The sequence below is a fragment of the Vigna angularis genome, chromosome 6 (genome assembly GCF_016808095.1).
Source record: "Vigna angularis cultivar LongXiaoDou No.4 chromosome 6, ASM1680809v1, whole genome shotgun sequence".
NCBI lineage: Eukaryota > Viridiplantae > Streptophyta > Magnoliopsida > Fabales > Fabaceae > Vigna > Vigna angularis.
The window spans coordinates 19,613,742-19,640,867 of record NC_068975.1 but is presented as its reverse complement, the minus strand read 5'-3'; the positions used below and the strand labels follow the sequence as shown (position 1 = coordinate 19,640,867).

The following is a 27,126-nucleotide window of genomic DNA, read 5'->3' as shown; positions in this document are numbered from 1 at the left end:
TTTTTTTTTCTTTTTCGTTTTTCCTTTTTCGACATCCTCCAGGACCAAGCTCACCAACCTGATATACCTGTGATGCTTTTATCAACAAGCGTTTACTTATTTTCATTTTCGTTTTTTCTTGACTACTTAACAACTCAGCGTGACATGCAATATTTCAGGTGGAATGAAAACAACCAAAATATGAATGAATTCGCGAACTTCATTTATTAAAAAAAACACAGAGTACAATAATCTTTAACGATAATATCAACATCCCCTTAATGGCAACCATTATCACGGAATCATCATGCGTAAAACTTTTTTACTGCATCAGAATTAACTGGCAATGGTAACTCCTCTCCATCCATTCTCGTGAGAATTAGTGCCCCACCAGAAAATGCTTTCTTTACTACAAATGGCCCTTCATAATTCGGAGTCCATTTGCCTCTATGATCTTTTTGTATAGGTAGAATCTTCTTCAACACCAGCTCACCTTCATGAAATTCTCTTGGATGTACCTTTTTGTCAAATGCCTTCTTCATTCTTCTTTGGTACAATTGTCCATGGCATACTGCTGTTAATCTTTTCTCATCAATGAGATTGAGCTGGTCGAAACGAGCTTGAACCCACTCAGCCTCTTCTAATTGGGTTTCCATTAAAACTCGTAAAGACGGAATTTCCACTTCAAACGGAAGTACTGCTTCCATTCCATATACAAGCGAGAAAGGCGTTGCCCCAGTCGATGTTCGTACCGAAGTGCGATAACCATGTAAAGCAAAAGGAAGCATTTCATGCCAATCCTTATATGTGACCACCATTTTCTGCACAATCTTCTTGATATTTTTGTTAGCAGCTTCTACTGCCCCATTCATCTTTGGACGATAAGGAGAAGAATTAAGATGATGAATTTTGAACTCCTCACATAACTCTGTCATCATCTGGTTGTTCAAGTTAGTGGCATTATCAGTGATGATCCTATTAGGGAGCCCATATCTGCAAATCAACTCCCTTTTTATGAACTTGGTCACCACCTTTCTAGTCACATTAGCATAAGAAGCAGCCTCAACCCACTTGGTGAAGTAGTCGATTGCGACTAATATGAAACGGTGTCCATTTGACGCCTTTGGCTCTATAGCTCCGATGACATCTATTCCCCACATCGAAAAGGGCCATGGCGCAGACAACACATTCAAGGTCGTGGGCGGCACATTGATACTATTTGCGTACACCTGGCATTTCTCACACTTTCTCACATGTGTACAACAATCATTTTCCATAGTCAACCAAAAATACCCTGCTCTCAATATCTTCCTGGCCATTGAATGCCCATTCATGTGCGTGCCAAATGTACCCTCGTGCACTTCTTTTAGTATCAGTTCGGCTTCTTTTGCATCTACGCATCTAAGGAGAACCATGTCATGATTCCTCTTATATAAAATATCCCCACTCAAAATGAAGTTGCCAACCAACCTCCTTAACGCCCTTTTATCGTTTTCGGATGCCTTCTCTGGATATTCTCGAGTCTTAAGATAATGCTTGATATCAAAGTACCAAGGTTTACCATCTACTTCCTCCTCGATGAAATGACAATACGCTGGTTCCGCATGACTCTTCATTTCAATCATTGGCAATTCTGCATCTTGATCAACTTCAAACATCGATGACAAGGTAGCCAACGCGTCTGCTAATTGATTATCTTCTCGTGGTATATGATTAAACGTGATGGAATCGAAATACTCAATTAATCCCCTGATGTAAGCTTGGTATGGAATTAATTTTGTATCCCTAGTCTCCCATTCTCCCTTCAATTGATGGATGACCAAAGCTGAATCTCCATATACATCCAGAATTTTTGCTTTAGACTCTATTGCTGCTCGAATACCCATAGCACAGGCTTCATATTCTACGATATTATTCGTGCAATTAAAACACAACCTTGCCGTCATTGGAATGTATTGATTTTTAGGAGAGATAAGCATTGCCCCTATTCCATGCCCCATTACATTCGAGGCCCCATCGAATAATACCGTCCAGGCTTTTTCATTTTTGTCCTCTTTGTTCTCAACAAATAAAGCCATGATATCTTCATCAGGAAACTCAGGTTGCATTGGCTGATAGTCATTAATGGGTTGATGGGCTAAAAATTCTGCTAAAGCGCTACCCTTGATAGATTTCTGAGTAACATATACAATGTCGTACTCCGATAGTAGCATCTGCCATCGAGCTATCCTTCCAGTGAGAGCGGGCTTTTCGAAAATGTACTTGATAGGATCCATTTTAGATATCAACCAAGTAGAGTGACTCAACATGTATTGCCTTAAACGATGAGCAGCCCACGCCAGTGCACAACAAGTTCGCTCTAACGACGAATATCGTTGTTCGCAATCTGTGAATCTCTTGCTCAAGTAATATATAGTATGCTCTCTTTTTCCGTCTTCATCATGCTGACCCAATACACAACCCATTGAATTGTCCAATACGGTCAAATACAAAATGAGCGGTCTTCCTAGCATAGGTGGACGCAATACAGGAGGGTCTTGCAGGTATTGTTTGACCTTTTCAAAAGCAACTTGACAATCTTCATTCCAGACTACGGCCTGATTTTTCCGTAGTAACTTGAACATTGGTTCACAAGTAGCAGTTAATTGGGAGATGAACCTAGCAATGTAGTTCAATCTTCCCAAAAAACCTCGAACCTCCTTTTCTGTTCTGGGCGCAGGCATTTCCGTTATCGCTCTTACTTTGTCAGGATCAACTTCTATCCCTCTTTGGCTGACAATAAAGCCCAACAATTTTCCAGACTTTACTCCAAACGTGCATTTGGCAGGATTTAACCTGAGTTTGTACTTTCTCAGTCTCTCAAATAATTTCCTTAGATTGAAAATATGCTCCTCTTCTGATTCCGACTTTGCAATCATGTCATCCACATAAACTTCAATTTCCTTATGCATCATATCATGAAAAAGTGTCATCATTGCCCTTTGGTATGTTGCCCCAGCATTCTTGAGTCTGAAAGACATCACCTTATAACAGAATGTTCCCCATAACGTGATAAAGGTCATTTTTTCCATATCTTCCGGTGCCATTTTAATTTGATTATATCCCGAGAATCCATCAATGAACGAAAATAACGAAAATTTGGCCGTATTATCAACCAGAGTATCGATGTGTGGTAACGGGAAATTATCTTTCGGACTTGCACGATTCAAATCACGATAATCAACACACATCCGAACTTTCCCGTCCTTCTTAGGCACTGGTACCACATTCGCTACCCATTGTGGGTATCTTGCCACAGCCAAAAATCCTGCGTCAAATTGCTTTTGGACCTCTTCTTTAATTTTTAGGGACATTTCTGGCTTCATTCTTCTCAGTTTTTGCTTGACTGGAGGGCATTCCGGCTTGAGTGGGAGCCTATGCTGCACAATATTGGTATCTAGACCTGGCATGTCATTGTAAGACCACGCGAACACATCTTTAAACTCCTTCAACAGGACACGCAATCTTTCCCTCACTTCCGTTTTCATACTAGTACCGATTTTCACCTCCTTTATCTCATCCTTCTCTCCCAAGTTGAGTATTTCAATCTCCTCCTGATGGGGTTTTATCTCCTTAGATACTTGTTCCACTAATCTCAACAATTCCGGAGAGGGTTCCACATTATCTTCGAAATCATCTTCCGTATTATTGATAGGGTGCTCAAAATTAGGAACATTGATATCGTTATTTTCAAAACAATCATTGTCACATCTGCATCATTTAAATTTATGAAAAAGTATAAATAAATAAGATAAACAAAGAAAAATGCCAAATGATGATGAAATGCAACTTTATTGTCACGCTGAGTGAAAAGTAAAAAGTCTATCCGCAAAACTTTAGTTCTAAAGCCCCAATCGAAACTATAAGCTTAATTAAAACTATTACATTTTGTTCACATTAAGCATCACAGGTAAATCAAGTGTTTCCCAATTGTTGAGTTGAGTATCAGGGGAGCAAGCCCACACAAAGCTCAAACTTTGAGGCCCTTCTTCATCCTCCACAGCTGCTATCTGGTCAGCATTGATCCACCCAGCACTGCGGAAGCTTTCCTTGATGTCAACAATGTGAATTTTGCTCTCTCTGGGCCCTCGTCTTTCTACACGGGCCAGACTGCGCTCTTTTCTTTCTTCAATCATCCTTTTCCGGTCTTCCTTGGTAGGTTTGTACCCCAAGCCATATCTGTTCTTGTTTTCAACGATTTCAAGAGGGAATGCTCGCCCCTGCCGATATTTTCCCAAACCTTCCCCATATACATAGCCCTCTTTTATCATAATCTTGGCCATCATAATAGAAGCACATGATAGACGAGGATTTATTGGAAACGGTTCCACACAAGCATTTCCCACGATTTCCAACGATTGTAAGGCTGTCTCGAGAGCCTCTTCAGCCGCCTCGATGTAGCGCGTGGATGATGGTCCACTCACAAGAAGATCCTCTTCTCCTGATACTATCACCAGCTTATCTCCCGTCACATACTTCAACTTCTGGTGTAGTGTAGAAGGCATAACTCCAGCCGAATGGATCCATGGGCGCCCCAGCAGACAACTATAAGCTGGCAGGATATCCATAACTTGGAATGTTATTTGAAAGACACACGGGCAAACTTGTATTGGTAATTCCACCTCTCCCATCACTTCTCGTTTGCTACCATCAAACGCCCTCACAATCATTGAACTAGGCCTCATATGCATTCCTTCGCAAGGTAGGTTTTCTAGAGTTGCTTTCGGCATGACATTCAAGGAGGACCCATTGTCCACTAAAACACGCGCAATAACATGATCCAGGCATTTCACAGAGACGTGAAGAGCCTTGTTATGCCTTCTTCCCTCAGCTGGTATCTCATCATCCGTAAAGGTAAGATAATTATTAGCAACAATATTGCCAACAATACCCTCGAATTTATTCAACGAAATACCTTGCTCCACGTGAGCCTCACTGAGTATCTTCATTAGCAACTTTCTGTGTGATGCCGAATGCATGAGCAAGTCTAACAAGGATATACGAGCAGGCATACGGTTTAACTATTCCACCACCTTATACTCACTTTGTTGTATGAATTTTAAAAATTCACAAGCCTCCTCTTCAGAAACTTCTCTCCTCTCTTCCTTGTCGGGGATCTCCTCTGTCTGTGCACCCTTCCCCTTTAAGAATTCTTTTGCCTTCGCGGCCATCGTTGCTTCCTTATCATTAACTCTTTCTCGTGCCAACTCTGATGATGTGAAAATTCGACCACTCCTAGTCATTCCACCTATCCCTGATATGTTTTTGACGGCAGGGTCAACGCTTTGTTCTTCGCTTGACGCGTGTGTCCCATATCTCCATGGGACGACTTTTTCGTTCTTGTAAGGAAAAAGAGCTGGTACACGGATAACAACGGGCGACCTTCCTTGAGTTGGTGGGATAGAGGTAGTCTTAGTGAAACGAATCACCAATGGTTCTGGTAAAATCATGCCGGATTCATCACTAGTTTGTGCAAATACATCTCCCTCCTCCCTCTTGTAACATACCTGCATCATACCACGATCTAGCAGGTCTTGTAGAATTTCCTCAAACTTAACACACTCCTCAATAGAGTGCTCAGCATCTGGGTGGAGCGCGCATGCCATACTCTCATCATAATCACCCTTCAAGATACCCACTTTCAGCAATACCTCCAAAATAAACCTCCTAGAGTTCCTGACTTTTTTCACATTTCTCACCAGCTCATGCTCTTTTACTTCGACAGCATTCGTCGAAGCACTTCCATGCCCCAATAAAGGATTGGCCTCAATACTGTTAGCAAATTGATAAAGATGAAGTTTTGATGATGTCCAAATCAAGTCAAGAACAAACAAGACTCATGAAGAATGATCTTTGAAGACTTGTAATCTTTTGTAATAATTGTATGAACATAGGAAAATTAGTAGTTTTATGTATGCATTCAAAAGTGATGTAAAAATAAGCCATAAGCAAAATTCTGTGCAGTGCTAATCGATTAACAAGAGGTGCTAATCGATTAGCGTTAATCGATTAACAAGTGCTGTTAATCGATTGTTCCAGAGAGCCATGGAGAAGCGAGACAGTGCAGTGCTAATCGATTAACAGAGGGTGTTAATCGATTAGCGTTAATCGATTAACAAGGGCTGTTAATCGATTAACATAGTGAACGTTTGAAAAACTAGCCGTTTTTAGAGCCGTTAAAGTATCCGTTGGGTTGTTAATCGATTAACCACTGTAGCTAATCGATTAACACTGTCAGAAAGGTTGAAAATGAAAAATGGAGGAGCCTTTGGATGAGTCTATAAATAGACTCTCATTTTCTCTCAAGAAAACTACTACTCTTCCCTTGTGCTCAAATACTCTGAAACTCTTGAGAATTGTGTGCTCTTGCTCAGCTAAGGAAACTCTGTCTGTAGAGTTGGTGAAATACTGCTACGGTGATAGAGGAATAGCTGGTTCATCCTTGGTGCATCTAAGGAAGTGTTTGGAAGAGGAATTCATCCTTCGTGAAGTATTCGGAGGAAGTGTTTCATCCTTTGTGAAGATTCAAAGGAGGTGTTGTTTCATCTCTTGTGGCTTCAAGAGAGGTGTTTTCTAAACTTTTACAAATTGTATCTGTGTGATTGTAGTTTGTAATAGTTTTGTGATTAGTGAAGTGTTTATCTTGTTTTGAGATAAGCGACTGGACGTAGGATTGGTAAGATCCGAACCAGGATAAAATCATCTGTGCAAATTTCTCTCAACCTTACTCTACTTTATTGTCTTTATTATCTGGTAAGTAAGTTTAATTGAGTAGAAATTTTTAAGGCACACGTTTTTAGTAAGAACCAATTCACCCCCCCTCTTGGTTTATTATTCCACGCTAACCATTCCGCTGCAGCCGCTCTGACAATTGGTATCAGAGCTTGCTTTGATAGTCATTCAAATGGCGGGATCACATCAAACCTTTGTAGAGGGTGCTTCTATCAATAGACCACCACTATTCACAGGTGAAAATTACGCATTCTGGAAGGTAAGAATGCAAATTTTTATGGAATCTATTGATATAGATATTTGGGATGCTGTTGCATCTGGTCCTTTTGTTCCAACTAACAATATGCAGGAACCAAAGCCCCGTGACCAATGGACTGCTGAAGAAAAGAGAAAATTTGGTAATGATGTAAAAGATCGTAATATTATTTCATCTGCTTTAACTGTTGACGAGTTTTACAGGATTTCTATTTGTAAAACTGCACAAGAAATGTGGGAAGTGCTTAGAGTAACCCACGAAGGTACAGATGATGTTAAGAGAGCAAGAAAGAATACATTAAACCAGGAATACGAAATGTTCAGGATGAAGCAAGGGGAAACAATAGTAGATGTTCAGAAACGCTTCACCAACATCGTAAATCATCTTATTGGATTAGGTAAGTCTTTCGATACTGATGAGCTTAATATTAAAATTTTGAAATCTTTAGACAGGTCTTGGCAACCAAAAGTGACTGCAATTTCTGAGTCACAAAATCTCAACACAATGACAATGGCTGCATTATTTGGAAAGTTGAGAGAGCATGAACTTGACCTCGGAAGACTAGATGGAGAAGAAGCAAAAACTAAGAAAAAGACTCTAGCCTTCAAATCTGAGGTAGAAAAGAACAAAAGCAAAATGGAAAATGAAGACTCAGAAGAAGATGAAAATTTGAGTTTACTCATCAAGAGGTTCAATAGATTCATGAAATCAAAAGGTAAAGGGAGATTCAGAAATGAAAAGAGAGAAAATCAAGGATCTTCCTCAAACTATAGATGCTATGGTTGTGGAGAAAAAGGACACTTAAAAGCAGACTGCCCAAATCAAAAGAAGGGTGAAGAAAAGAAAGAAAAGAAGTTCTTCAAGAAAAAGAAAGCATACATCGCATGGGACGATGACAACGAATCAATTTCTGACTCGAGCAGTTCTGATGAAGAAGCAAACATATGTCTAATGGCGGATGACGATGACTCTGGAAGCCAAGTAAGTACATCTAACGATTCAGATAATTCTAGTCAATATGATAGTGAAACTGAATTGCATGATACTTATGCTGCTTTATTAGTAGAATCCGAAAAATTAGATATAGCTCATAAGAAATTGAAAAAGGATTTCAAAGAGGTAAAATTAAATTTTGAAAATGTTCTTGAAGAAAATAAAAATTTGAAAATTACTTCTGAAAATTTCTCTAAAATAAATGATAATTTGAAAACTGAATTTACAAATTTATCTGAAGAAAACAGAAGTTTGAAAAATAAATTTTTATATCAAGCGGAAGAAATTAGAAATTTAAAAAGTAAAATTTTATATTATGAAAAAGAAAAATATGTTGCTAATAATGAATGTGAATCTTGCATAAAATTCAAATATTTTTCTGAAAATACAACCACTGGAGAATGTAGTAAAACTAATGAAAATAAGGTTGTTAAAAATAAGTATGTTCCTAAAATTAAACATAATCATAGAACCCGTAGAACTTGGGTACAAAAAGGAACAACTTATAGGAACACAAATGTTGCATCATGCTTTTATTGTATGAAAAAGGGTCATACATCAAACAAATGTAAAATTAAGCATTATGGTGTTCCAAGTGGTAGATATGCTTGGGTTGTAAAATGATTTTAATCTTCTTAAATCTAACCCAAAGGACCCATACAAAGTAGTTGGGTACCTAAATAGCTTGTTCTTTTTATGTTGTAGGAATTATCAAAACCAAGGAAGTATATGTGGTGTCTTGACAGTGGATGTTCAAAACACATGACTGGAGATAAAAAGAAATTTACAAGCTTCCGGAAAAAGGAACGAGGCTTTGTCACCTATGCTGATAACAACAAAGGAAAAATCCTTGGAATTGGAGATATTGGAAGTGAAGATACCTTGATGATCAAAGACGTGCTATATGTGGAAGGATTAAAGCATAACTTAATTAGCATTAGTCAATTATGCGATAAAGGATTCAAGGTAACCTTCGAACAAAATTCTTGCACTATTTATAAAAATGATTCTTCTGAAATTGCTTTGAAAGGAATTAGGCATAACAATATTTATTTGATTGATTTAGAAAATGCATCAAATAGGAATATTTCATGTTTAGTAGTAAAAGAAGAAAATCCATGGTTATGGCATAAAAGAGCTGCACATATTCATATGCAACAATTGAATAAACTCATTTCTAAAGACTTAGTAATTGGTTTACCAAAACTAAAATATGTGAAAAATAAATTGTGTGATGCATGTCAAAAGGGAAAACAAGTGAAATCATCTTTCCATTCGAAAAATGTTGTTTCTAGTTTAAAACCCTTAGAACTTTTGCACATGGATTTATTTGGTCCCTCTAGGATAAAAAGTTTTGGAGGAAATTATTATGCTTTAGTTATTGTGGATGATTATTCAAGATATACTTGGACTTTCTTTCTTACTCTTAAAAGTGAAGCTTTCAAAGAATTTAAAAAATTTGCAAATTTAGTTCAAAATGAAAAGGACTTGAAAATAAAGGCTATTAGAAGTGACCATGGAGGTGAATTTCAAAATGAATCTTTTGAAACTTTTTGTGAAGAATATGGCATTTCTCATAATTTTTCTGCACCTAGAACTCCTCAACAAAATGGAGTTGTAGAAAGAAAGAATAGATCCTTAGAGGAACTTGCTAGAACTATGTTAAATGAATATAGTGTTCCTAAACAATTTTGGGCTGATGCTGTGAGTACTGCATGTTATGTATTGAATAGAATGCTTATTAGACCAATTTTGAAATGTACTCCTTATGAACTTTTTAAAGGTAGGAAACCAAACGTTTCACATTTAAGAATTTTTGGATGCAAATGTTTTGTCTTAAATAATGGAAAACAAAATTTAGGAAAATTTGATTCCAAATCCGATGAAGCTATTTTTCTAGGATATTCTCTAACTAGCAAAGCTTATAGAGTTTTTAATCGGAAAACACTTGAAATAGAAGAATCTGTGCATGTTGTCTTTGATGAAATTGTGGACCTTGAGGTAAAACCTCTTGAGTCAGATGAATCAGATGCAGGTGAAAATGAAGACTTGCAAAAGACAACAAATGAAGAGAAAATGAATAATCCTCAAGATGATGAAGATCTAAACAAAATATGGCAACAACCTAGAGGATTATCATTGGACAATATCATTGGCGACATATCAAAAGGGGTAAACACTAGAAGAAATTTAGTTAATTTTTGTATGAATGTAGCTTTTATGTCGCAGATTGAACCTAAAAACATTAAGGAAGCTCTTCAAGATGAACAATGGTGTATAGCAATGCAAGAAGAACTCAACCAGTTTGAAAGAAATCAAGTTTGGGAATTGATTCCTAGGGAAGATACTCATCAAGTAATTGGAACTAAATGGGTATTCAGAAACAAACTTGATGAAGATGGAAACATCACCAAGAATAAAGCTAGGCTTGTGGCTCAAGGATATAGTCAAGAAGAAGGTATAGATTATGATGAGACATATGCTCCAGTTGCCAGGTTAGAGGCAATACGCCTACTTCTTGCTTATGCATCTATAATGAAATTTAAATTGTTTCAAATGGATGTTAAAAGTGCATTTCTAAATGGTTTTATAAAAGAAGATGTGTATGTTGAACAACCACCCGGTTTTGAAGATTTTAAATTTCCAAATCACATCTATAAGTTAAAGAAAGCACTTTATGGTTTAAAACAAGCACCTAGATCTTGGTATGAAAGGCTTAGCAATTTTCTTTTAGAAAATGGTTTTAATAGAGGAAAAGTTGATTCCACCTTGTTTATTAAAAGAGTCGGAAAACATATTTTGATTATTCAAGTATATGTTGATGATATTATTTTTGGATCAACTAATAAATCTCTTTGTGAGGAATTTGCTAAGACTATGCAGGGTGAATTTGAAATGTCTATGATGGGAGAATTAACATTCTTCCTTGGTCTTCAAATTAAGCAAATGAAATAAGGTACGTTCATTTCTCAAACTAAGTATTGTAGAGAAATTCTTAAGAAGTTTGAAATGGACAAAGCAAAGGAAGCATCTACACCTATGGGAACCTCTTGCTATCTTGACAAAGATGAGTCAGGTAAAGAGGTAAATCAAACTCAATATAGATGCATGATAGGTTCTTTGCTATACCTTACTGCTAGTAGACTGGATATTATGCAAAGTGTTTGTGTGTGTGCTAGGTATCAATCTAGTCCTAGAGAATCTCACATTACAGCAGTTAAAAGAATTTTGAAATATCTTAAGGGAACTGCATCATTTGGTTTATGGTATCCATCTGGAACGGAACCTAGTCTTGTAGGTTTTTCAGACGCACATTATGGAGGTTGTAAGATAGATAGCAAAAGCACTAGTGGAACATGTCATCTTCTAGGTAGTTCCTTAGTTTCTTGGCATTCTAAGAAACAAGCATGTGTAGCCTTATCTACTACTGAGGCTGAATATATTGCTGCAGGAAATTGTTGTGCGCAAATTTTATGGATGAAACAGCAATTAGAAGATTATGACATTCACTTAGATCATATACCACTTAAGTGTGATAATACAAGTGCAATAAATCTTACAAAGAATCCCATAATGCACTCTAGAACCAAGCACATTGAGATTAGGCATCACTTTCTTAGAGATCATGTATAAAAGGGAGATTGTGAGATAGAATATATTGATACACAACATCAATTAGCTGATATTTTCACCAAAGCATTGCCTAAGGATAGATTCTATGAGCTTAGAAGAGAGTTAGGAATATTAAAAACATCTTAAAAAGTGGAAATAAGTAATTTTTGTTGTTTTTCGGAAATCAGCGTCTGTTAATCGATTAACACACCCTGTTAATCGATTAACGCTAATCGATTAACACACCCTGTTAATCGATTAGCGACCGTTACAGGCAGTAAATACTGCAAAAACTAGCCGTTGTAACGGCTATAAACGGCTATTTTGAGATTTTTGCACGTTGGAGGATGGTTTTTAAGCCTATTTATACCTCTACAATCCCTCATTTTACCCACAAACATTACCATTCACTCTCCCACTCAAAATCTCTTCAATTTTCTTGCTGTCCAAATTTTGGTGCTGTCCAAAATTCTTTGCTGTCCAGTTTTTCTTGCTGTCCCAAAATTCTCTCTACTTATCATGGCTGAACCATCAAGAAGAAGAAGAAGAAGAAGCTATGGATCGGAAAGCACACCTATTGCACGTGGTCCAAATATTCAAGGGTGGATTTTCGATGATGGAAAGCATGAAGAATATCTACAAATGTGGAAAGAACGCAAGATTCTTCGTCAAAAATTTGTAGATCTCAATTGGTTTACCACACATCAATTTCAATTTTCTCAGCAATTGATTGAGCAAGGTGTCCAGCATCTACTGCAACTTCAAGGGAGTTACTATCCAGATTTGGTAAGAGTTTTCTACTACAATCTCAAATCCCAAAATGGTATTATTTACACTCGTGTAAAAGGGATAGATATCATTCTGGATAATGACATTTGGACAAATGTTGCTCATCTTCCCATCTTAGAAAATACCATGCATGTGCCAAATGACTTTGGTGATTTTAACAAAATTTTGGCATATCGCTCTTTCATGCGCAACCCTCAACAACCTCTACCAAATAGGAGATATCTTCTTGTAGGAAATCTTAGAATGGAGGAAAGGGTTCTTCATTATCTTATTGTATGGTTGCTTTGTCCAAGAGGCTCAAATTTAGCACAATGCTTTGAAATCGATCTCATGCTCATGTCTGCCATTACTCAAAATATCAAAATCAATTGGGCAGATCTCATCTCCGACACTATTGTCCGGGCAAAGAGGTATGATAGAAGTCATCTTCCATATCCCCTCCTTATTTCCTTAATTTGTGTTTATAAAGGAGTTGATGTTACGGGAGAGAAATCTCTCACCGTCTTAAGAAATCATGAAATTGAGGAATCAACATTGCATCAAATGGGGTTTATACGACAAGGAAATATGTTTGTCCGTGCTGAAGATGATATTGCACAAGAAGAGGACGCATCAGCTGAAGAAGATGAAGATATTCCTATGCCTCATCCAACAAATGTTGCTGGCCCATCCCATCCTCCACAAGAATATAGTCTAGAAAGTATATCTAGACAAATTGAAGCAATGGCTTCTATGCAACAAAGAAGGATGGATGATATGATGGCTTATCACACTCTTCGCTATGATGAAATTAATCATCATCTTAAGGAGATTGCTGACAAACTTGCAAAACTCTATGTTCCCGATAGTGATGATGAGTCTTAGGCAATTTATGTTTTTATGTTTTTCTTAGTATGTGAACTTTATATTTCCTTGTATGCTTGCCTATTTGCATTCAATAAAAAGTATGTTGTTATTCTTTGCATATATGCTTTTATTAAGGGGGAGTATAATTTCTCATACATTTAGGGGGAGATATTATTCATCACTTTTTAATAATGATCAAAAAGGGGGAGAAATATTTAAAGCCTTAAACTTATTTCTAAGCCTTAAACTTATTTCTAAGTACCCTAACAATTATTTCTTCCTTAAGTTGTGTTTCAAATACAGATTATTACCGAAAGCTTTAAATCAAGAAAGTTTTGATCATCATCAAAAAGGGGGAGATTGTTAGCAAATTGATAAAGATGAAGTTTTGATGATGTCCAAATCAAGTCAAGAACAAACAAGACTCATGAAGAATGATCTTTGAAGACTTGTAATCTTTTGTAATAATTGTATGAACATAGGAAAATTAGTAGTTTTATGTATGCATTCAAAAGTGATGTAAAAATAAGCCATAAGCAAAATTCTGTGCAGTGCTAATCGATTAACAAGAGGTGTTAATCGATTAGCGTTAATCGATTAACAAGGGCTGTTAATCGATTGTTCCAGAGAGCCATGGAGAAGCGAGACAGTGCAGTGCTAATCGATTAACAGAGGGTGTTAATCGATTAGCGTTAATCGATTAACAAGGGCTGTTAATCGATTAACATAGTGAACGTTTGAAAAACTAGCCGTTTTTAGAGCCGTTAAAGTATCCGTTGGGTTGTTAATCGATTAACCACTGTAGCTAATCGATTAACACTGTCAGAAAGGTTGAAAACGAAAAATGGAGGAGCCTTTGGATGAGTCTATAAATAGACTCTCATTTTCTCTCAAGAAAACTACTACTCTTCCCTTGTGCTCAAATACTCTGAAACTCTTGAGAATTGTGTGCTCTTGCTCAGCTAAGGAAACTCTGTCTGTAGAGTTGGTGAAATACTGCTACGGTGATAGAGGAATAGCTGGTTCATCCTTGGTGCATCTAAGGAAGTGTTTGGAAAAGGAATTCATCCTTCGTGAAGTATTCGGAGGAAGTGTTTCATCCTTTGTGAAGATTCAAAGGAGGTGTTGTTTCAACTCTTGTGGCTTCAAGAGAGGTGTTTTCTAAACTTTTACAAATTGTATCTGTGTGATTGTAGTTTGTAATAGTTTTGTGATTAGTGAAGTGTTTATCTTGTTTTGAGATAAGCGACTGGACGTAGGATTGGTAAGATCCGAACCAGGATAAAATCATCTGTGCAAATTTCTCTCAACCTTACTCTACTTTATTGTCTTTATTATCTGCTAAGTAAGTTTAATTGAGTAGAAATTTTTAAGGCACACGTTTTTAGTAAGAACCAATTCACCCCCCCTCTTGGTTTATTATTCCACGCTAACCATTCCGCTGCAGCCGCTCTGACAAATACTAGGCTTATCCTCTTGGAACTTTAACCACCCAGAATCAATTAGAGTCTGCACTTTATGCTTGAAAGCAAGACACCTCTCAGTGGAATGACCAGCGGCCCCTCCATGATAACTACATTTTGCCTCTGCATCAAAGCCTCTTGGGTACGGAGGCTGCAAAGGCTTCAGGGGACAAACGACAACCAGACCTTGTTTGATAAGATGAGGCAATAATTCCGTATAAGTGGTAGGAATTGGGGTAAAGTTAACATAATTTCTTTCTTGGTTCCTTCTTGGATAAGTATTTGGACCCACATTCATATTGGAACCTACGTTTGCCCCTCCCCTCCAATCATTCGTCGGAATGTATTGTGGTTGATAGTACCCTGGTTGTTGTTGAGGCCTAATTTGATGACCAAATGACGCGTTAGCTGCATGTGGATGTTGACCCCAGTATGGTCGATAGTTATGAGTGGGAGCCTGACCTCTCCACACGGGGGTTGCAGTTGTTGCATGCACATCTCCCTCTTTTCTTTTCCCTGAGTTGAAATTGGGTTTTTTGGAATTTGCAACCACCGACGAGCCATATGCAATCTTCCCATTTTTCAACCCGATCTCTATCCGCTCACCTATCACGATGATATCGGCAAAATTTGAAGATACATTTCCCACCATATGTTCATAAAATGGTGGTTGGAGCGTATTTACAAACATTGCCACCATTTCTTTATCATACAAAGGTGTCTCAACTTGTGCAGCCAATTCCCTCCACCGCTAAGCATACTCCTTAAAACTTTCGTTGTCTTTCTTCGACATGTTTTGCAGCTGTAAACGATCTGGCGCAACATGTGTATTGTATATATACTGCTTCACAAAAGCATCAGCCAAGTCCGCCCAACAACGAATTCGAGTCGGCTCCAAATGGGTATACCAGTTTAACGCCACTCCAGCCAAACTATCTTGAAAAACATGGATGAGCAGTTGCTCATCATAAGCATATGCAGCCATCTTTCTGCAAAACATAGTTAGATGGCTCTTTGGGCATGTATTTCCCTTATACTTCTCAAAATCTGGCGCTTTGAACTTATGTGGTATTTTGACGCCAGGAACCAAGCTCAATCTAGAAACATCCCCAAATCCATAACTTTCATACCCCTCAACAGCCCTCAATCTTGCCTCTAGGCTCTCCAGTTTATCCTTCGCCCCATCAACATTTCTAGTTACCCCCTGAAACGAAGTATATGGCGCAGCCTTTGTAGAAAAGCCCTCTCCGGTAATCACAGGTGGCACCGGGGTTACTCGTATTCCATCAGTCATGCCTGCATGCATCCCTTCATTTACCATAGGTGCAGACATTACAACAGGCCCCTGAGTACTGATTGGCGGTAGGTTAGCAGTGGTAGGGAAAGAGAATGAAGTCTGCTCTCCTTCTGTGTATTCTCCCACAGGTGGGGTGTAACCTGGAGGCAATCCATACATTGGGAATGAAACAGATTGGCTCCCAGCATTGAACAACGAAGGGTAATATTGAGCACTTCCCTCAACTTGCACAGGCGTCACCCCTCCCGTAGTCTTCAGGGCTTCGAGAACCGCCAAAATATGAGCCATCTGATCCTTCAACTGGCTGACATCAGCCTTAATAGATTCGTGTGACTGCTCTCAATCCTCCATGACCTTCGAATTAGCTCTGGTCCTGTACGGATGTCTTGGAAAACTTGTCGTTGTTCTCTCACTTGTACTTCCGATTATTTTTTATTAAATTAAATTAGATAAGGATGAAAAATGCAAAAAGAAAACATGATGCATGCTAGTGATAAGTGGAAATCACAGGATAACAATGACAATACTGATGGAAAAATTAACACAAGCCGATACCAAACAAACATCCCCTATCTTTCATTTAAAGAAAATTTGATCCATTACATCGTCTAAGGAACAAAACACATGATTCTGATGTACATCAATCCCGCGCCCGGGCAATGAAAGATTTCATCTCTCCCACCAACCATTTACAATGATTAATAAACAATTCTATTTCCGCTGGTGAATTACAAAAATGAGTGCTTGCTTCAGCATTCGACACCATCCTGGGGATGTCTTCAATTGCCCCGTTTGCCAAAGCAGCCAACTGAGAGAATCTTTCCTTCCAGTGTTTACAGCCATTTCTTGCTCGGCGATGTATTCTTCCATTCGCTTTATCAAGGCCTGATGCCTTTCTTCAAATTCTATCGACCTCCATCGCTCTTCCTGTTCCTCGATATATTCCTCCATTTGTTTTATCAGAGTTTGATGCTCTTCCTCTGCTTCTGTTAGCTTCCAACGCTCCCGATTCATATCCGCCTCAAACGACATGGCCATCTCTTTCATCTCATGCCCCGCTTTTTCTATCTGAATCTGCGCTTCTCTTAATCTCTTCAGGGCTTCTCGCTTATCTCTTTTGGCTTCTTCGTAGAGGTGCTTCCACTCCTTTCCCTCTTCTAAAGCCACCTTCTTCTCATTTACCCTCATGGATAATTCCTTACTCGCGGCCGCTAGATCCTGTTTCACTCGAAATGTATAATCCCTCTCAGCCTTCTGGCTTTTGACAAGGTTTTCATAAGCCCGTGACTTTTCTTCATTATCATTTTTCATATCCACAAGATCATTACGCGCCCTTTGTAATTCGTTTTCCAACCTAGCATTCCTCATTTTCAATTTCTCCATCTCAGCTTTTAATTGTAGCACCTCTTCACTTTCTGGAGCTTGGGATGGTCCTTCACTAGCTGATTGATCCTTGATTGGCTTGAAAGGCAGCTTGACTACTTTCACTCTCTCCAGAATCCAGGTGTGATAACTAACCCTGCTATCCACTACTCCATCCCTCAAGTCCTTCTCTGCTCGAACAACATTTTCCCAGGCGCTTTTAACCTTTCTTAGCAATTCGATGAAATGCCCGTCTTCGTAATAAATGAATAGGGTAGCAAGGTAATCTGATGAAGGTGCCCCTTTCATGAGATGCCCAAATTGTCTTTGCACCAAAAGGGGGTTGTAATTGATACAGTACCGGGCACCTATGAGAGGCACATTAGGAAAACTACCACAATGCTGGATAGCCAGTTTATTTCCGAGCCAAGGAAGGCGCCATTTTATACTTCTTTCGCTCAAGCCAGCAAGGAATCGGGCCCAATCGTTTCCTCCTTTACCTTTAAGCCCTTGGTGTGACAAAGTCTCCGATAGACTTTTGACATCGACTATCTCCTTAAACACGCGAGTTGTCATCCATGTATACAACGCCGGTAAGCAACAAAGAATCTTCTTTCCCTTTCTCTCATGGCAAAAACTCAAGGTCCCATAAACATCCGCAAGAACTGCTGTTACAGGATTCTCTGATCTAGTTTTACTCGCCACGAAGAGGTCTATCGCGGAATAATCCACGAATTCTTCTATTTTGGGAAACAAGATGATGCCATATATGGTGAGGGCTAATACATCCATGAAAGTTTCCCAATCCTCTTTATCAGCCAAGTGTTGTAAATACTGCTCTAGATATCCCTGTGATAACCCATGCACTTGATTCCTCATCATCATCCTGTCTTCAAGCTCCTTGGGATGTAATTTCATGATGGCAGCAATGGTGGGTATAGAGGCATGATGCTCTAAATGTTGATAGGGAATGGTGCCCTCCAGTGGCAAACCCAAGATATGCTCGAACTCCTCTATGGTTGGCGCCAACTGAAAGTCTTGAAAGGTGAAACATCGAAGCGGAGAATCATAATATTGTGCCAAGGCTGTGATAGCGGGTATTTGTACTTCAACCTCCATTAAATTCAACAAATTTCCAAATCTTCTTTGAAAGGTTTCTCTCTTTATAGTCTTAAGCCTTTTGCCCAAGTTTATCAGCCCGGTCAAGTTTCCAACATGAGTCCTTAGACTATACTTTTTTCTTAACTCGGAAGAGTCGGTGTGCCGTGTAGCATCGGATCTTGTGTTAACATCCATCTCGTATAAAGTCAAGTAGGTACCTGTGATTTCCTTTAAAATTAACATGTTACTAAATGATGTATGAATATGATGCATGATAATAAATCAACATGACGAAACAAAGCACATGCATGGTATGAAATGTAATATCACAAAAAAATGAACAGCGTGAGGGTTACAGAAGTACATATTCCTCCCATCGTGCCCTACCAAAGGTTCACTGCTTGGAGTTCAAGGTCAAGTATATGCAATCTCACAAGGATGATTCCCTGAGCCTAAAGGTCAAAGGTCACTAGAGCTATGGCCCCCTTCATAGCATCTCCACAACAGTCGAGTAATCAACTAGGTGTGGAAACACAATGAAGAGAACAGACTCTAGCTGGAGTTCTCACGATAGCCAAACAGGAAGTACATCCCAGAGTGACACCGCTACACAACTCCTTTAATTCTAAGCTACGCTCAGACCCGGGTATAGGGCCCCACTCATGATATGCTAGAAGTGTGTGTGTGAAGGGAGAACATTATGCATACCCAAACCCTCACCTGCAAAACAACCAGAAAAAATCCCCAGGCAAATATAAACATATTGTCTACCCTAGGGTTCAATATCCAACAGTTATTGCAGTTATTCCAAATATCAAGCACAAATAGAGAAAAGGGAAAGAAAAACACATAAGCAAAACCACATCGAATTCGCCCATTTAATTAAATGGCTCGACTCTCTAACCATCCCCAGCAGAGTCGCCATCTGTCGCAACCGGAATCGCGACGGGACGACGATCCAAAAAGAAACGGGCTTCGAAAAGAGATTCGGAGTCGCCACCATAGTTTATTCTGGAAAACTACGGAAAAACCATAAAATAATAAGACACGGTCCACGAAAACCATATTCTGGGTTCGGGAGTCGGTTACGCGTAGGGAAGGTGTTAGCACCCTACAACGCCTGCCCTAAGGCAGTACCTTTAACTAAATGCACGAATATGATGTGGTTTTCAAAATGTTTAACTATCCCTTAAAATAAAATTCTAAATAAACAAAATATATTTTTTAGTTTTTTGGGCCCGACAAGGATTGACCTTGCTCCTACGTATTCTCATTCAAAATGAGAAATCAGGGTTACGTAGTTCTTTCTGAAAGACTGTTTGTTGTTTGGAAAAGCAGATGTTTTTAATTTTTGGAGATTTTATGTTTTTAATATTTTCGAGAAAAAGAAGGTAATGAGTACTAGGCCGCGCGAACGGTCGCACGAGTACTCATACCTTTTGAAAATGATATTTAAATATTTTTAATTATTTTTGAAAAGATAGATAACGATATTAAGCACTAGGACGATGCGAACGATCACACGAGCACTCATACCGTTATCTACTTATTTAGGAAGACTTGAGAGTATTGAGTGCTAGGCTGATGCGGACGATCGCACGAGCACTCATACCCTCTTCTAATATTACGTAAATAAGAGAGAAAGGTATTGAACACTAGGACGATGCGAGCGATCACACGAGTGTTCAACCTTTAAAACATAATTTTGAAATTTTATTTAAGAAAAGAAGAAAAGGTTTTTAGCACAAGGACGACGCGAGCGGTCACACGTGTGCCTAACCTTCAAAACGTATTTTTTGTAAATTTATTTAAGGAAGAAGAAAAGGTTTTTAGCACAAGGACGACGCGAGCGGTCACACGTGTGCCTAACCTTCAAAACGTATTTTTTTGTAAATTTATTTAAGGAAGAAGAAAAGGTTTTTAGCACAAGGACGACGCGAGCGGTCACACGTGCGCTTAAACCTTTAAATATTTTTTGTAAATTCTTTTTTATTTAAACTACAAATATTGTATTATTAAATATATATTTTAAGATAAGTAGATGTTTAAAATAAATAGATAGAACAAAATAAAATAAGACAATAAAAGAAAATAAACTAAACAAACAAAAGAAATGGAAATGGCTGAACGGACGTTAGGACAGTATTCAGAATAGCGAGCGCTCGTTGGAGAGAGGACGAACGTCCGTTGGGGAATATAACGGACGGACGTTTAGAAATGTGAACTGAATGACGAGCGTTCGTCAAGAGATATGACGAACGGACGTTGAGAACGAAGGCTGACTGACAAACGCTCGTTGAAGAGATGACGAACGGACGTTGAGAAATTGGGGCTGAATGACGAGCGTTCACTGGGAAGATGACGAACGGACGCTCAAAAATGGAAGCTTAAGGACAAACGTTCGTTATTGAAATAGCGAACGGACGTAAAGGCTTAAGGCTAACGAACGCTCATTCGTTTAGCTAACGAGCGCTCATTCATTTGGATAACGAACGCTCGTTAGGGAGAAGGCTGAGCGAACGGTCGTAAAGGCTTAAGTTTTAACGAGCGCTCGTTTATTTGGAAAACGAGCGTTCGTTGTGGGGAAATGGCGAACGGACGCCAAATAACGAGCGCTCCAAAAGAGGCCTAATGTTCCGGACGTACGCTCATTTCTGGGCTTGGCCCAGTCCAATGCTCTCTAACCTAGAATTTTCTAGGGGTTCAGGAGGTTCACCCTCATTCCCACTCTCCAGCTCACGTCTTCTCTGACCCAAGGTCTCCAGCTCTACACCACGAACTCACCACCACCTCTGCCATAACCGGCCACCGTCGCCTCAAACAGAACGCGCCTTGGCCTCGCCGGCGACCCCTCGCACCACCAGAACCACCGTCAGCCAAGACACCACCGTCTCCACTCCTCTCTCTTCGAAAACCAGCGATTCTCAGGGATGGTTTTCCTCCATCTGCATCTCCGATCCGCTCGTGCCATCATCATCCATCAACATCAACTTCACCATTGCTAAAACCTCCACGACGAACACGACCACTGTCACGATAATGTCCCTCCCCGTGCCTATACTCGTCCACCTGCTCGGCCACCTACACGGTGACCATCACCTACCAGGACCTTAGCGACGCCACTGCCACCACCACACAGCAGACTACTACTTCCAAACCGCCAACCACGCAACAATCAACCACTCTCTTCCTCCCCATTCGAGGATTTTCTCGAATGCCGAATGCCCCCCTGCAACACCATTTTTCCCTCTCTGCCTCCCCTAATTTTTTAATGTTTACTGATTGGTTTAATGTTGGTTGAACCTCGTTAATTTGGTATTGGAAGAGATGAGTGTGTTGTGTGCATATGAGCGTGAAGGGGATAGATAATTCTGATAATGGTGCATGGGCTGACGAGATAAGGGTGAATGGAGCTTATGCAGTAAGCATACATGATGAGTCTGGATGTACAGGTGAAACAGAGACTTACCTGCTGTTATGGTTGCTGCTATCGTTCGCTGCGTAGCCGGTGATCTCTTCTCACCGGTGTCGGTGCCAATGCTGATTCTGGATGATGATTCCAGATGATCCTTTCTCGTGTGCCCTCTTTTCCCCTTTTTCTCTCTCTGATCCAACAAAATCCTCCCCCCCAAAATCTTGGAAAAAATTCTCTTGTAACCACCTGGTCCGCTCTCCTCAGACATGCTTCCCATACGCCTTTTCCACGTTTTCTATTTTTTTATTTTTTTACTTTTATTACTTTTTTTTGTTTCAATTATACTTTATTTATTTTCATTATTTTTATTTTTCAATTTTTTTTAACTACTTTGATTAATTGACTTTATTAAAACAAATTGCAAATAAGAAAAATAGAAATTGAATTAAAAGCAAAAATCTAAATACATAAAAAGAATAAAATAAAAGAAAAATAATAAAAACAATAAAAACACATTTTTTACAAACCCGGACAAAATTGAGTGTTGACACTCTTCTATTTACTTTTATTTGTCATATAAAGAAGAAACCCATTTTTCATTATTTTTGTGTTCAGTATTTTGTTTTAAGATCTTAGAATTTTGCAAAGAGTAAAACTCCTAAGTTTTTATCCAATTCCATTGAGTTTTTATTTTTTTTTTGTTTCTTCGTGTTCTTCGTTTATAATTGTGCATTTCTGCATTTGATTTATGAAAATTATCTTTTTTTTTGTTTTTATGTTAATTGTAGTTCTAATTAACCGTTTACTTTAATTTTATATGAGTTTTGGTGTTTGAAAGACAATATATTTAGTTTTCTTTGATTATATGTTGAACTTTAAAATTGAAAAGAAAAGTAGGAATAGTAGTGGATCCAAGATAAAAGAAAACAAATATATATTAAAAGAAAAGAAAAAGATAAAAGTAAGGATTCAAGAGTAAAAAAAATGGAGAGTTCAACACAAATTTTTGCTACAATTTTTTTTTTTGGTTTATTGATCTATTGAATTGCAATCAATATTTGTTTTAAAGTCTCTATATTATCTCATTTAACTCTTTTTTGTAGTCCTATCTATTTCTAGCTCTATTGAGGTTGTTTCTTTTAAAATTCCTTAAAATTTTGTGTAGAGTTTTATTTTTACCTTTGACCTCTTGAGTCAAGATTTAGATCTCACGATGTTTTTCACTCTTTGCTTAAGCTATTGTGGTTCTTTGCCAAGTGTTAAAGGGAATTTGAGTTAAAAAATGCAATAGTACTTTGAAAAGGACAACCTACAAGTGTGATACATAAGTAGATTTTTTTAGTGAAACACTTAGAAGAATGGTGATGTTTTAAATATATTTTATTGTTTTTTTTGTTTTACTAACCTTTCTTGTAGGATTTAGAAATATTGAGTACTATAACATGTTTTAACAAATGCATTCTTCTGGGAATGATTTTACAAATGGTTTAACCTATCTTACTCCTCATGAGTATCATTTGGCTAAAGGATTGAAAGTACAAAAAGAGTTGCACGAAGACATGTGGCCTTAGTGGAGGATGTCAATGAAATCGTGTCACGTATAGTACATCTAAATGGACAAATATGTGATCTTACAGGAAAACATAAACATGGTAGCAAATCATTGCCAAAGGCCAAAACACGCACTCTAAGATGCTCCAAATATGAAGGTTATGGGCATGAACTTGTCAATATCTAATCGGAATGAAAGTCCCATGACTAATGAAAACCTCAAGGACTACATTTTATACTTGAAAGAGAAGGAAGAAAGGGCATGACAAAGGCTAGAGGTGTTAAAAAGAGAAAAGAGAGCAAAAAAGGAAGAATATGAAAAGAAAGAAAGAGAGGAGAAAGAAAAGAAAGAAAATGAAGAAGATGAAAAGAAAGAGGGAGGAGAAAGAAAAGTGAGAGAAATAAGAGAGAGAGAGAGAGAGAGAGAGAGAGAAATACACTAGCTCAACTCCTTTTATTTTGTTTCCTAGGGAAGAATTGTTTATCAAAGAACAATGACGTCAATAATGGGAAGAAGAAAGAATGATATTACCTAAGGAGACTTATTCATTAAGGAGTGATGACATAAAACAAAAAGATTGAAAATATACACACATGAGTTAGTTTGTTTATTCATCCCTAATAAACCTATAGGTAAGGACACAAGCTTGAAAATATATGCACATGAGTTAGTTTGTGTGTCCAACACCAAAAAACCTATGGGCAGTTGATACGTTGTTATTGAAGCTATCAAATTAATACTATTTCATAAGGCAACTTCAATATTGCCAAGTTAGTAGTTAACAAACTAGATAGGGTTAAAGTAATCCCAAATCGTTTTTCAACAAATACAGAATGGGTTTTGAAATACTTGACTCTTATAAAAACTCTAGAAAGGTTAGTATTATGCAATGCAATTGTTAACGCCCAATTTTGTCTAAGTAATTAAAATTAAAAAAAATTATAAAATTATTAAGAAAAGTAAAATAAAAATTAAGAAAAAAATAAAATAATAAAATGAAAGAGAATTGTTGTTGTTACATACATTAATATATCTCATAGCCTAAAACGAAAAAAAAAAGAAACAAAACAATTAAAAATAAAAAAAATATTATTCATTTTACAATTTACATCCCTTATTTAGTTGTTTCAAAACCCTATTATTTAGTTTTCCATTTTTAACCCTCAACCTAATGGTCCAAAACAATCCAAAACTTTTTTTACTTTCTCATGACCCTATTTTTCTTTTCACACCTCACTCTCCATATTGCCTACCTTTTTCATCTATTATATTAATTTTTTCAAACTAACTTTTCTAATTTTTCCACTTACATTTTCAAATTATATTTTATACACCTAACTTCTCCACCTATTTTTTGTATTTTTTCTTTCACTTATTTTTCACCTTAACTTTATTATATTATTTTTTTCACTTATTTTCGACACTAACATTTTCTATTCACTTTTCTTATTATATTTTATTTCACCTAATTTTTTCACCCACTTTTTATATTATTTATTTCACTTATTTTGCACACTAACTTTTTCTATTCACTTTTTTTTATTATATTTTATTTCACCTAATTTCTTCACTCATTTTTTATATTATTTCTTTCACTTATTTTTTACACTAACTTTTACTATTTACTTTTTTAATTATATTTTATATCATCTAATTTTTCGACTCACTTTTTATATTATTTATTTCACCTATTTTCCACATTAATTTTTTCAATTAACTTTTTTTATTATATTTTATTTCACTTAATTTCTCCAGCAACTTTTTATATTATTTCTTTCATTTATTTTTCACACTAATTTTTACTACTTACTTTTTTTATTATATTATTTCATCTAATTTTTTAACCCACTTTTTATATTATTTTTTTAACATATTTTCCACATTAAATTTTTTTTCATCTAATTTTTTGACCCACACTTATTATATTATTTTTTTTCATCTATTTTTTCTATCTATAACTCTATAAATATCCACATACTCTACACTCCATTTTTTACACACACACACACATTCACAATACACATATCTTCTCCCACATACCACATCTTCACACACAACCCTTTCTTCTCTCCCACACATATACGCATATATTTATATACATACAACTCTTCTCCCATACACCATCAATCTACTCTAACAATATCTTATACAACCACATCACCATCTTCATCTCCAAAAAATTCATTTACACTTATATCTCGGTTAGACTATCCTTGATTTTTCCATTCAAGTTCCTTTACCTCCCCTTCTTTAGTTTGAATTATCTTGTTTAACTTTGTTTTTATTTTTCCATAATTTTTTTACTGTTTTGATTCTATATTTTCATTTATTGGCCATTTTGTTTTAATAAAAATCATAAATATTTTGTCATGTCAAGTCTCGTATTTGTTTGATAATGTAATTTTTTATAATGATTAAAAATATTTATTATCATGTCAAATATCTTATTTGCTTGATAATTAAATATAAAAAAATTGTTTTATTTCAAATAAGTGTAAATATTTGTGTGATTGTTTTCTATCATCTTAGTTTTTCTTAATCATGTCAATCATGTTAAAAATCATAAAAAATACAAATTTTTTTCAAAAATCACAAAAATAATTTTATCTTTCACTTGTTTTGTATGTAACCCATTGTCCATGTTGTGACATTTTTCAATATAATTTAAAAATATCAAAGAAATCATAAAATCCCTAAAAATAAAAAGTATCAAAATTCTCAAAATGAAAAGCCAAAACTACGTGATCCTTGATTCTCCATAATAAGTGAAAAATACGTAAGAGCAAGGCTAGTCCTTGTTAGGTTCACTTCTCTAAAATCAAAATCATTTTTCAAAAATAAATTTCAATGAATAGTTTCAATGAAGAATTTTGTCCAGAACTACGTAATCCTTGAGTTTTTATCATAAATGGAAATACGTAGGAGTGAGGTAAATCCTTGTCGGGTTCACACACTTCACATGATAGGTTGTTACATTTATTTTGATATTGGGCCCTATACCCGGGTTTAAGTGAGCTTTAAGGAGTGAATGTCCAACGATTTTCATGTGAGAGTTGCTCCCTCCACCACCCCAAATGCTTCCTACACCTCTCCATTATTTTTTTTCTTCCAAAATAATCCTAGGTTAATTTACCTTTTACCATTTAATTTTATTTACCTTTTTTAAAACCCTAAATCTCCCTACGCCCCTTCACTTTTATCTTTTATCTTATTGCATACTATTGTTTTGTTAATTAAATTCAATATATGAAATACGACCCACATTTTCTGCATTACTTTTTTTAATTAATCAATTCAAACAAAAATTCAATACAACGCACAAAAATCAAGCTACAAATCAAAATAAACTAATATAGGAAGGATAGGCGAGGGTTGAAAGCAATACATATTATACAACTATAATTCAGTGACTAAGATCAATCAATGAAAAACAGTTAGAAAGCATATCAATAAGGCACCACAAAAATAGATTTGGAAGTTTAAAACATCCATAACATCCGACCATTACCAAGTTAACTGTAACGTATTAATCAAAAAATGAGAAGCTTAAGCCTCATGGATGACTAAGGCATAAGTAAAACGCAGAAAGAGGCAAGACAATTAATTATATGTAAATAGAAGAAATATTACATATTGCTAACAATAAACATCTCTTTATATTGGTTCATTATAACATGGTCAAGGGGACAA

At 36.9% G+C, this 27,126-nt stretch overlaps 3 protein-coding genes across 3 annotated transcripts; all 3 read right to left on the bottom strand.

Moving 5' to 3' along the window:
* Positions 1-284: 284 nt before the first annotated feature.
* LOC108341433 (uncharacterized) lies at positions 285-5,030 on the bottom strand. Its single transcript, XM_052879585.1, has 3 exons — positions 3,904-5,030; positions 1,541-3,729; positions 285-1,486 (listed from the first exon to the last, which is right to left on the bottom strand). The coding sequence occupies exons 1-3, from the start codon at positions 5,028-5,030 to the stop codon at positions 285-287; spliced, it is 4,518 nt and encodes a 1,505-aa protein (XP_052735545.1).
* A 9-nt stretch (positions 5,031-5,039) lies between these two features.
* LOC128197529 (uncharacterized) lies at positions 5,040-15,409 on the bottom strand. Its single transcript, XM_052879584.1, has 2 exons — positions 14,784-15,409; positions 5,040-5,790 (listed from the first exon to the last, which is right to left on the bottom strand). Exons 1-2 carry the CDS (start codon positions 15,407-15,409, stop codon positions 5,040-5,042), a joined length of 1,377 nt encoding a protein of 458 aa, XP_052735544.1.
* Positions 15,410-15,460: 51 nt separating this feature from the next.
* LOC128197528 (uncharacterized) lies at positions 15,461-16,294 on the bottom strand. The gene has a single exon (XM_052879583.1). It carries the CDS (start codon positions 16,292-16,294, stop codon positions 15,461-15,463), a length of 834 nt encoding a protein of 277 aa, XP_052735543.1.
* Between the last annotated feature and the right edge of the window lie 10,832 nt (positions 16,295-27,126).